The sequence below is a fragment of the Habropoda laboriosa genome, unplaced genomic scaffold, assembly GCF_001263275.1.
Source record: "Habropoda laboriosa isolate 0110345459 unplaced genomic scaffold, ASM126327v1 scaffold203, whole genome shotgun sequence".
Taxonomy (NCBI): Eukaryota; Metazoa; Arthropoda; class Insecta; order Hymenoptera; family Apidae; genus Habropoda; species Habropoda laboriosa.
The window spans coordinates 1,570,166-1,580,856 of NW_017100358.1; the positions used below are offsets into that span (position 1 = coordinate 1,570,166).

Below are 10,691 nucleotides of genomic sequence, written 5' to 3' on the forward strand. Positions count from 1 at the left end.
CAAATGTTAAGTTGTCTTAAATTAATCTCATAAAAAGACGGGCACGAATGGGGACAGACGAGGGGCAGGTTCGTTACGAAAGAAAGTACGGAATTGACCGTTTTGTCGAACAAAATTATACGTTGGAAAAAGGAAATGTATAATAGAAAACACGAATGTAATTTATCCATGAATTTCAATGAAAATGCATTCTATTCGTAACTAAAATTCGTCGCAGTACAATTTATTAAGTGTTGAAAATACCCATTATATTCATATTGATTCGCTCGATGCAATAGTATTTGATCCTTCTAAATGTCTATTGCTTTTTGCTTTCAGTTTACTTTTGTTGTTGGTAGGGGTCGTTCCGTAACAAGAAGTTCGACGTCAAGCTCGTCGTTAAATAGGAACATATTCGTTGAAAAAAATGTTGTTGTCACGCGGTGCAACAATTTTGAAGGCGGCCCGTCCTCTTAATGTGAACAAACATGTCATAACAATTATAAGACAATCGCACGATGCAAAGTAAGTTTGTACGTACATTACATAACCTTCCTTGTAAAAAGGTTAGGTTTATATATTACAAATTTTCGATATATACGTTGCATTGATAGTTTAACAAAAACTTTATATGAAAATATACGATATTTTATTAGCTGGTGCTACCGTATGGTACCTGAACCTCGCAAAGGATGGACATTTGTCGCTGATTTTTTAGGTGGACTGATGTGGTGGTGGGTTTTCTGGAACTTCTGGCATGAGTCTGCCCATATTACTGTAAGTAACATAATTAATGTTTATTGTTATAGAATCTATTTTAATGTACCTAACTTTCTATAATAGATGATACAATTAAATCCATAAGTTTTACCATTTAATGTACCATTTTATTGCAAAATTCTTAAATTTGTTCATATTTTATATTTCATACATTTAGGGTCACTTTCCATTTCCACGTCCAGCAGATTGGTCAGATGAAGAATTGGGAATTCCAGCAGATTAAAATATAAGAGTAAATTTCTTTGCGCAAAAAATTCCTTGAACTTTGATATGTATCTCAAGCCTTACTGTATTTAATCTAAATGTAAAATTGCGATCATATTGCAAAGTTTACAACCTACCATCTGATACATTAGTTCATTAGTAAAATGTAAAATGTTGCTTTAATAAATGTAACATCTGAATTGTTATTAAAAAATTTGATTAACATGAATTACAATTGTTTGTGCAGATTATTCTCAATTACGTGTCGGCACTTTAATAGATATTGTTTTGGTCTCGAGATATTCCTTTAATCCTTCTGAACCCCTAAAATATAAAAATATACATTTATAATACTTCTTTTCATTGTCTTATATAAATAATGATAAACTTACAATTCACGACCTATTCCTGATAGTTTGAATCCACCGAACGGAGTTTGGGGTGTAATAGCGTCATAGCAATTTATCCTATTCAATAATCAAATTTACTTTAGCGAATTTTTCATATATTTTACGAATATATACACACACACACACACAAATACGAAACTCTTACCAAACACTTCCAGCTTGTATTGCTTGTGCAAAGACCAAAGCTTTATCAATATCTTTAGTAAGAATACCAGAGGCCAAGCCATAATTTGTATTGTTTGCACGTTCGATAACTTCATCCATTGTTTCAAATTTCAAAATAGATTGAACAGGTCCAAATATTTCCTCTTTTGCGATTCTCATATCATCAGTCACATTTGAAAAGACAGTGGGCTTAAATTAAAATTCAAATAATTTGCCAAACCATTATTTGAATGATGCAAAAACGTACTGAATCAAAAAATTATACCTTTACAAAGTAACCAACTTTGCCTTGACGTTCTCCACCAGCTTCCAGCACTGCACCTTCTTCTTGCCCTGACTTAATTAAACCTAAAACTTTATCAAACATATCTTGATCAACTTGTGGTCCCTGTTGGGTCACAGGATCGAAAGGATCGCCGACTTTTGTTTTTAATGCTAATTGCTTAGCATGAGTAACAAATTGATCATAGATTTTAGCGTGCACGAAAGTACGTGAACCGGCACAGCAGTTTTGTCCATGATTTGTAAATATTGCATTGTAAGCAATTTCGGCAGCTTCTTTAACTAGAAATTACATACGTTTATTAGTTATTTTATAATGTAGACGTGTTAATACTTCATTAAGTATCTTATCAACATACCATCAACATCATCAAAGACAACTAATGGACTCTTGCCACCCAATTCAAGACTAACACGTTTCAGATTGCTCGCGGCAGAAGCTGCCATTATTAAATGACCAACCTATAACCAACATATACAATTTTAATACAATTTTATGTATAATTATAACGATTAATAATATCAATTAGATACCTGTGTAGATCCAGTGAATGCAATTTTAGAAACTTCTGGATGTTTAGCAATAGCTGCACCAGCTGTTGGACCATATCCAGTAATAACATTCACAACACCAGGAGGAAATCCAGCTTCTTTAATAAGTGCTGCAGCATGAAGTGCACTTAAGGGAGTTTGTTCAGCTGGTTTCAAAATAATAGTACATCCAGTAGCCAAAGCTGGACCCCATTTCCATGCCAACATAAGAAACGGATAATTCCAAGGAATAATTTGACCCACTACACCAACTGGTTCCTTGCGTGTAAATGATACAAGATTTCCATCTAAACAATAAGAATTTTCGATAAATACTTATGGACCACACCTATCAAATACATATGTATCTTGACTATACCTGCTGGAATAGTTTCTCCAACAATTTTATCACACCACCCAGCATAATAACGAATTACTTCTATGCTTGCTTCTATATCAAACACTGCATTTGCAAATGTTTTTCCATTATCAAAAGTTTCAAGAGTGGCAATATATTCTGAGTCTCGTGCAACGAGATCTGCAAACTACATGTGTACAAGTATTATACTAGTGAAGTACAAAAGTATAAAAATAATTCCATTTTGTACACTTTCTTGAAAATATCAAAGTTATACAATAAATAACATACTTTGTTCATACACTTTCCACGAGCTGATGCATCCATATTTCGCCATGTTGATCCTCTACTGAATGCTTGCTTTGCAGCAGCAACTGCCTTGTCTACATCTGCCTATATAACATAAAGTACATGTTTCAAATAATGTACTGTAAAAAAATTTTGCATAACATAAGAACTATGAAATTACAATGCAGCAATCTGTGTAATTTACCTTGTCACCTGCAGAGACTTCTGCAATAACAGTACCAGTAGCTGGATTTATAGTAGGAAATCTTTTACCACTTACTGCATCCACAAATTCATTATTAATAAATAACTGAAAATTCATACAACATTAATGTCACAATAAATAATAGACTGCATATAATTTCCATGAAACTTACTTGGAATTTAAATCTAATTTCGTAAATATTAATTGAAATATAATTGAATAATCTAATACCTGAGTGTATTTGATATCTGGAACTTTGTGCATCATTTTCGCTACTGTGCTCGCTTCAACGTTCTGTCAACAAATAATTCGGTTTATCTGAAACAGACGATTAAATATAAGGCGATAGGTCATAGTACGGAGCCCAGCGCCCACGATTCTGGCATCACTGGCCAGGCCAGAACATTTCTCCACTGGTGGTAGTAGTTTAACAGCCGGATGCAATATGCATGTAAGCGGACATTTCTTAATCTTCAGAAGCATACTACAACTGTAACGTAATCTGTCTTTCTCTTTTCAACAATTCTCTCTCCTCGTCTTTTCTCTTACGATAGCATTGATTTGAATAAGCGTGATAAAAAATAATTTATGTGCATCCATATAGGTGTGTGTCGTCGTAATTCAATAGATTTAACTTAGCATAGAGAGTTAAAAGAAGTACTTAAACAATAACTGCAAACTTTTGAGCGGCGTAGTTAGTTTACCTCTCAAAAACCTTGATTGACGTAATATCAAGTTGGAGATTCAACCTTATATCACAAATCTCCAACTTGATATTACGTGAAGAAAATTTTCAAGTAATAAAGTGAAATTACTCGTTAGCTATTAGGTTTAGGGCTAATAACGGTCAATACTTTTTTACTTACAATTCGATACTCTACCATATTTTGGTATCAAAAATATAGTATTCTGTTTAAAAAAACAAAGTTAACCTTCAAATCTCCGAAACGCCTCCACCTATAAAAAAAATTAACGCACTACATAGTGCACCCTTTTAAACCATGTAACTTTTGTATATAACATTCTTTCGTGCAACGCATATTTTGGAAGTTATAACGGTGCACACGTTGCGTGGACCACCCTGTATATACATATATCAATTTTCTCTTATATTGCAAATATTAAATTTTCTACCATGAATAAGTCAAACAACTTGATCGCTTTAATGTGGTTAAAATTTGAAAATAATCTGACATTTACCATTGGCTAAAATGTCCCATTTTCTTATATGATATAAATGCGCAATATTATCGAGTAGATTTATCTAATACATCTGTTTCTTTAATATCCTCAGAACTCTTTTTATGAGAAAATATATTAATTTTATTCACTTCAGAAATAGTTTCCAAAATTAAAAATACGTAATTATTCATCTGTTTTATGTTTTCAATAACCTTCCAATGATCTTTGTTTAAATCATTAACAAGAAACACATATTTTTTCGGGTAAAAAAGAATATTTCGTTGCCGTGTGTTAAATCGATAAATTTCGTATTCCTCCCTAACAGTGAAGCTATTGCGTTATAAAAATGATTTGTTATCGAAATTGAAATTCGTTTTTGCGTACTTTCAAGAAATATACAAATGTTATAGTTGTTCTAAGTAAAGTTTTAATAAATTTAGTTTTTATCGATTTATTGAATGAACGTTTAACATGATTGTTGAAGAGCCTACGAGAGAACTTTTAGAAGATTCACTAAACGATGGAGTTAATAACGAGACGGTAAATTTTGTTGAATTAAATTTTCGAATGTGATTTGAAACAATTTCTTCAAACTTCTTTCAACAAATTTTACGTAGCCTTGTCCAAGGATGGAACCCACTGAGACGAGCGGAGAACCACCTGCTTATTTTCCACAAGCAGGAGATGAGCTTCCAGCACAGCCAGCAGAACAGATGGACGCGATTGGTCCATGGGCAACAGGTCGTGTAACGTTTACTCCAAAAGATGGTTTGACAGGAGTCAGACCAGTTGTAGATCGATACTCTGTTACCGGCTCTGGAGCACCCGAATGGAGAGCTAATAACGAGAAATTTTTTAAACAGTCAAATGAAAAAATTCGAGAAGCTCAGTACGGAAATAAATTTGCAAATCTAAATCCACGTAATGCTTCACTTTTCAAAACTGTAATTATTAATAAGAATAATGATATTTTAGGCTTGCTGTAAATAATGCAAAACGATGCGTCGAACGATCATATAGAGAAGCGGACAAGATACAACTGGAATCGACGGATCATTTGAGAAATCGAGCCAACGAGGTGAACCGTTGGAAAACCGAATTGGAACATTTGATACTTAAGATCACCGAAGAAATAGAATTGTTAGAAGGTGAACTTCGACGTGTAAAGCAAACTTTGTCGGTTCTCACGGTTCCAGAATCTATCGCTGGCGAATTCTTGCATTTGCGATCGAAACGTTTAGAATCTGACCTCATCCGAGACGAAGTTGAAGAGGAGCTTACGAAAGTTTTTATCACTTTATTTCAGCGTTTGCAATAATAATACGTATCTGTTATTACACATGTGATAATTATTGTAGGAGGTAGCACTTTGCTCAGAGATACGTGACTTGTTAGGTAGGACACGAGAGCAAATCGAATTGCAATTATTTGAACTAAAGGCCGCGAAAGTAAGAATGGAAGTAGATTGGACTGATAAAACTGATGCTTACTCCATCGATTCGGAATGTATGCAATTGAAAAATAATTCTTCCATCATATTATGGAAACCTGGAGCTACAAGATTTCCAGCAGAGTAATTATTAAATTATTTATCAGACACTTATCCGCCTAGTTAGATCAGACATTGATATTTCTCTAAATTATTAATTTATTTAACAGACAATCAACACCTTCGAGTTACGAACATTACACACGAGAAAGTCTGACTGATGCGGAAGCAACTAGACAAAGATCCGTAAATTTAAGAACCACTTTAGATTCTATATATAAAAATTCTATTAAAGATCTTCGTGATCAAGCGACCCGCGTAGATCTTGTTCTAGGTCAAAAGATTAAACTTACAGAAGACGTACGTCTGCAGTTAGAAAAAGAATTGCTTCGTGTAAGTTTTTCCAGTAACTCATTCAGTATAATTGTGTCATTATAATAAAAAAAATTATTTTAGTGTTTACACGAACTTGCAAACACCGAAAAATCAATAGAAGAGCTTCGTCAATCGGCAAGGGGAATGGATTATGCCATGAAAGTAGCACAAACACGATTAGCGAATAGATTACAGCGTCGCAATGTGGACAGTTGTCGCGATACTCCCCAATTTGCGTAAGTACTTTATCAAAGTACTTACTATCTAATCGTGCAATTACCTTGCATGTCAACAGAAATAACTAAACAACTAGTTATGTGTTTGTCATTCTACGTTAAATTTATCTGAACGTGTGATTTATTTAGACTTATGCAAGAAGTTAAATTACTTAATGAACGGACATCTGCTATGCTAGCAGAGTTGAAGCGGGCCGAGGAGACTCAAGCTGGTTTGGTAAAAGCGAGAAGTGATCTTGAACGGGAAATAATGGTGAAGCGTAAAACATTGTATATAGATAAACAACGTGGACAGTTACTGCGTTCATTTTATCCTGCGACTATCTAACAACTCTTAAACATTTAAGATTTTTAAGGAGTGGTGCTTAATAGAAATATATCAAGTACGGATAATTTTATAAATATATTTCGGAAGTACACAGTTCGTATTCACGCAAAAATGTAATAGTCTTGTAATATTTTTCTTTTGATATTTTATACAAAAATGAAAAATATATGGCCTGGATACTTTGGGGTTTTTTGTGTGATATTTCGTACAGTTAAGTATAATTAAATTAAGTATTACAGGTTTATAGCTAAAAACAGCTTAAGTTACCGCTATTGCTTTAAAATTAGATTAGTTATGAGAAAAATATGTATAATCATAGTTCATCATGCGGTTTTACATGATTCATTACAAATTCGTAAAGATCGTCTAAATTACGAGCACCATTGTATTCAGAAACTTTATGTCCATCGCGATATAAGTATAGAGTTGGAAAACCATCTACTTCTTGTTCATTGCACAGATCTCTACTTATATTCAGAGTACAGTCTACGTTGACTATATTCACATTATCGTTCGTCAAAAATTTTTTTCCAAGATCTTTCCAAATAGGAGCTAAACGTTTGCAATGCCCACACCAAGGTGCAAAAAATTTAACAAACGAAATACCATTTTCGATACCATATTTAAAGCTTCCTCCAGTTAAACTTAACACAGCATAAGCTGTATTGTCTGAATTATCAGTCTTAATGTTAACTTGATCATTTTCTTTTCCAAGCATTTTTGATGTGTAAGCTTTCAGATCTTCATGAGTACGTTGTCCAGTATATTTATCCACCTATAGAATCATTCTCGTGTATTTTCAAAATTTGTCTTTAAGGAATTTGTGGAAAGGTAGATGCAAACAGTATTTATATGTTACCTTCTTCCCATCTTCAATCCAAAGCAGTGTTGGGTATCCCTTTATGTCAAATTGTCCACAAACACTACGGTGTTGTGTACAATCTATTTTAGAAATACTAACAAAATTATTATTACTCAAGCTATTAGCTAATTCTTCCCAGATAGGAGCTAACTTTTGGCAGTGGCCACACCAAGGTGCATAAAATTTTACAAAATGGTAACCAGTAGATACATGTTTATCAAAAGTGTCCTCTGTTAATTCCAGTAAACCATTTATTGGTTTAGGAGGTAATGGTATAATATCATCTTCCTAATTTTAGAAACATTTAAAAATAATTAAATAAATTGCATGCTGCTATATACCATAAGATAACAAAAGTATTTTTGATAATTACCCCAAGATTAGTACCTATTTGTTCAGTAAGATAAGAAATTAAGGAATGTAAAGATAAGTCCTTTGTATCTCTGTATGTACTGCCTTCCTCTTTTCCAGCTTTAAAAAATTTCAGCCTATAAAATGAAAAACACTAAAGTTTATTTTCTTATAAATTTAGTTTGCTAAATTTTTATTATACATACGTAGGATAATCAGTAACATCGTGTAAATTACATAAACTGATATCACTGGTACAATCTACTTTTGCAATTATGATATTATTATCCTCTTTATTTGATATTTCTGCTAATTGTTCCCATGTAGGTAACAATTTTTGACAGTGTCTACACCTAATGAAATGAAAAACTTTTGTATTATAACAATTGTATAACCCATTAATGACATATATCTGATTGTAAATATAATTTTCATATATAATATATGAAACGTAAAAAAAACATACCAAGGAATGTAGAACATGACAATTGTATGGCATGTGCATGATCTTCTTGTTCACTATTAACTTGACTCAACAAAAATATAAGTAAAAAAATATATTTTTTTAACATGACAGAATTCAACAAAATCGTATTCATCCTAATAAGTAATTAATATTTCACTAGTTAATTAAATATTTAGAAACAAATATTATATCACTATTGGAAGTAGGGGGAATAATAATTTAAAAAATTTCAGCGGCGCATAGTGAATATTTCTTTAGGTTACACATTTAAAACGTTTTTAAAAAATCTTTTCGATATTTCCAAATTGTACACAATTTTAACCAAAGTAGAAAGTTCAGAAAATTTCTTTTTTGTATATTGCGGTAATTTAACAATTGTTTCGACTTTACACTCGTTTTCACACTCCCACACAAATGGATCGATTCCGCCCGCATATGATATACTACGCACTGGCGGCAACATTTTATCGTAAAATTCCTATAAACACATCTTGTATCGTAACTTTCTAATTTCTTTTATTACAATTTATAAATAATAATTGTTTCATTCGTCATTCAATTGATCAATCACGTAATGTTTTATTCGTTATGTCATTGTTGTAAAATAAATATATATACATATGTATGTTACTATGTATACAGTAATTAAATTCATATAATACACATTAACTATAATAATTACATATTTGTTTATAAATTTTCTGTTATTTGAAACAAAGAAAAGCGATAAGTATAGCAAAAGTACTCAATCCAATTGAATATTTACATCGATGATTCTGTCAATATATACGTAGAGATATTACGTGTCATTACATGTAAAGTGGGGGAGCATTTTTCATTAAGGCATCCCGTATCGAGGATATCAATCTGTAAACAATGTGCGCAATAAGTGCAACATGAGTGACGTTAAGAAAAAAATTAATCATTTAGCAGTGTTTAAGCAACGAACGAAAAATGACGATAATGCCGAACTATCTGAAATTATTATTGTATCCGCGAGAAAGACTGGAAATTTAAACCTCTCGTCGAGAGGACTATTTACTGGTATTCGCATTATTTAAAAATGGAATAAATGTTATTCAACTGTTATTTAGATATTGAAATCGTTCAGATGCTTGAACCCCCAATGTTGCATTGATAAATGAGCTAATGTGCATGCTTCTGTTCATATGTGTATGGCGTTGTAGTTTCTATGATTCATCGATTACATTATTTTTGTATTTATGATTATACGAAACGTTCAATAATGATAAAATAAAATGTTGTCGCTCGTATCACATCATTTTTTTTAAATAAGTAAAATGTAAAATGTCATTTTATTGAATGGGTTTTGGGTAATTTAAACACCCAAATCAATCATGTTACATAATGTCAAATTTACACATTAGCTTAACGCTTTTCAGCTACATTTCATTTTTTAATTTAATTATGAAAAAGTATTATTTATAAGAATCATTACTTTCCTTTATTGTCTGCACCCATTTATTGAATAAAGTATGATTTAGTTATTATCATAAAATTATTTTTTTTTATTTTGATTCATAGATAGCTTTGCATGTTTGAATGTGAATAATGCAATAGAACAAGTAATAGTTTTGATATCATACAAGATCGTTACATACAGGTATATGCATAAGGTGAGTCATTGTTGTATAATTCTTATGTGTAATGCATAATTATGGTCATATTTATGTATTAATTACAATATATTAAGACTGGCAAAACTTATTATAGTACCTAATAGAGTATGGAGTATAGATGAATTAACTGAGGAAGAGGTGAAGAATTTACATTTCGAACTTGATTATACACACGAAGGTGAGAGATGGTGGGAACTGGAGCCTCTCAAGATATTGGATTTAAGTTATAATAGCTTAACTACAATTGATCCACAAATAGAATGTTTAGCAGAATTGACTACATTACTTGTAAGCATTGCATTTATTATAATATATTAGGTATAATTGCATATATTAAATAACTGCATACGAAAATAGTGTATTATAAAATTTAGTCATTTTTATAGTTACACAATAATTTATTACAAGAGTTACCTGCTGCAATAGGAAACTTAAAAAAATTGAAAGTATTAAATTTATCACATAATACATTAGAAAAGTTACCACATGAATTTTATAAACTGGTAGAATTACATGAACTATACTTAAAAGATAATAGTATAAAGGAGCTTGATCCAACA

General features: G+C 31.7%; 5 protein-coding genes across 6 annotated transcripts in view; 3 read left to right on the top strand and 2 right to left on the bottom strand.

The window, feature by feature from the left end:
- Window positions 1–335: 335 nt before the first annotated feature.
- Window positions 336–1,036, top strand: LOC108574672 (NADH dehydrogenase [ubiquinone] 1 beta subcomplex subunit 2, mitochondrial-like). The gene is made up of 3 exons (XM_017937295.1): window positions 336–504; window positions 636–756; window positions 917–1,036. Exons 1-3 carry the CDS (start codon window positions 407–409, stop codon window positions 980–982), a joined length of 285 nt encoding a protein of 94 aa, XP_017792784.1. The 5' UTR covers window positions 336–406; the 3' UTR covers window positions 983–1,036.
- A 170-nt stretch (window positions 1,037–1,206) lies between these two features.
- LOC108574669 (aldehyde dehydrogenase X, mitochondrial) lies at window positions 1,207–4,119 on the bottom strand. Of its 2 annotated transcripts, XM_017937293.1 has the most exons (11): window positions 4,069–4,119; window positions 3,434–3,520; window positions 3,203–3,307; window positions 3,001–3,102; window positions 2,731–2,896; window positions 2,355–2,659; window positions 2,180–2,282; window positions 1,804–2,102; window positions 1,519–1,727; window positions 1,356–1,430; window positions 1,207–1,287 (listed from the first exon to the last, which is right to left on the bottom strand). In XM_017937293.1, exons 2-11 carry the CDS (start codon window positions 3,467–3,469, stop codon window positions 1,218–1,220), a joined length of 1,470 nt encoding a protein of 489 aa, XP_017792782.1. In that variant the 5' UTR covers window positions 3,470–3,520; window positions 4,069–4,119; the 3' UTR covers window positions 1,207–1,217. The 2 variants fall into 2 exon arrangements, with proteins under 2 accessions (XP_017792782.1, XP_017792781.1); XM_017937292.1 differs by lacking the exon at window positions 4,069–4,119 and having other exon boundaries at window positions 3,434–3,669.
- On the top strand, window positions 3,751–6,826 carry LOC108574670 (tektin-4). Its single transcript, XM_017937294.1, has 8 exons — window positions 3,751–3,806; window positions 4,869–4,924; window positions 5,002–5,273; window positions 5,360–5,669; window positions 5,743–5,957; window positions 6,044–6,266; window positions 6,330–6,484; window positions 6,614–6,826. The coding sequence occupies exons 1-8, from the start codon at window positions 3,791–3,793 to the stop codon at window positions 6,810–6,812; spliced, it is 1,446 nt and encodes a 481-aa protein (XP_017792783.1). The 5' UTR covers window positions 3,751–3,790; the 3' UTR covers window positions 6,813–6,826.
- A 161-nt stretch (window positions 6,827–6,987) lies between these two features.
- Window positions 6,988–8,624, bottom strand: LOC108574667 (thioredoxin domain-containing protein 5). The gene is made up of 5 exons (XM_017937290.1): window positions 8,492–8,624; window positions 8,232–8,394; window positions 8,048–8,162; window positions 7,672–7,962; window positions 6,988–7,587 (listed from the first exon to the last, which is right to left on the bottom strand). Exons 1-5 carry the CDS (start codon window positions 8,622–8,624, stop codon window positions 7,126–7,128), a joined length of 1,164 nt encoding a protein of 387 aa, XP_017792779.1. The 3' UTR covers window positions 6,988–7,125.
- A 686-nt stretch (window positions 8,625–9,310) lies between these two features.
- LOC108574690 (leucine-rich repeat-containing protein 40-like) overlaps window positions 9,311–10,691 on the top strand; it is a 3,353-nt gene continuing 1,972 nt past the window's right edge. Inside the window, 3 exon segments of the mRNA XM_017937314.1 lie at window positions 9,311–9,535; window positions 10,226–10,419; window positions 10,518–10,691. The exon segment at window positions 10,518–10,691 is cut by the window's right edge and continues 4 nt beyond it. Coding sequence (XP_017792803.1) covers window positions 9,388–9,535; window positions 10,226–10,419; window positions 10,518–10,691 — 516 coding nt within the window. The 5' untranslated portion in view covers window positions 9,311–9,387.

Coding starts and splice junctions, on each gene's coding strand:
- LOC108574667 (XM_017937290.1), bottom strand. CDS start 8,624: ATGAATACGATTTTGTTGAATTCTGTCATGTTAAAAAAATATATTTTT. Junction 8,163..8,231: donor GATGTTACTGATTATCCTAC/GTATGTATAATA, acceptor TTCATTTTATAG/GCTGAAATTTTTTAAAGCTG. Junction 7,588..7,671: donor GGATTGAAGATGGGAAGAAG/GTAACATATAAA, acceptor ATGATTCTATAG/GTGGATAAATATACTGGACA.
- LOC108574669 (XM_017937293.1), bottom strand. CDS start 3,469: ATGATGCACAAAGTTCCAGATATCAAATACACTCAG. Junction 3,103..3,202: donor AAGTCTCTGCAGGTGACAAG/GTAAATTACACA, acceptor TATGTTATATAG/GCAGATGTAGACAAGGCAGT. Junction 2,660..2,730: donor TGGAGAAACTATTCCAGCAG/GTATAGTCAAGA, acceptor CTTATTGTTTAG/ATGGAAATCTTGTATCATTT.
- LOC108574672 (XM_017937295.1), top strand. CDS start 407: ATGTTGTTGTCACGCGGTGCAACAATTTTGAAGGCGGCCCGTCCTCTT. Junction 505..635: donor AGACAATCGCACGATGCAAA/GTAAGTTTGTAC, acceptor ATATTTTATTAG/CTGGTGCTACCGTATGGTAC. Junction 757..916: donor ATGAGTCTGCCCATATTACT/GTAAGTAACATA, acceptor TCATACATTTAG/GGTCACTTTCCATTTCCACG.
- LOC108574670 (XM_017937294.1), top strand. Junction 5,274..5,359: donor GAAAAAATTCGAGAAGCTCA/GTACGGAAATAA, acceptor ATGATATTTTAG/GCTTGCTGTAAATAATGCAA. Junction 5,958..6,043: donor GCTACAAGATTTCCAGCAGA/GTAATTATTAAA, acceptor TTTATTTAACAG/ACAATCAACACCTTCGAGTT.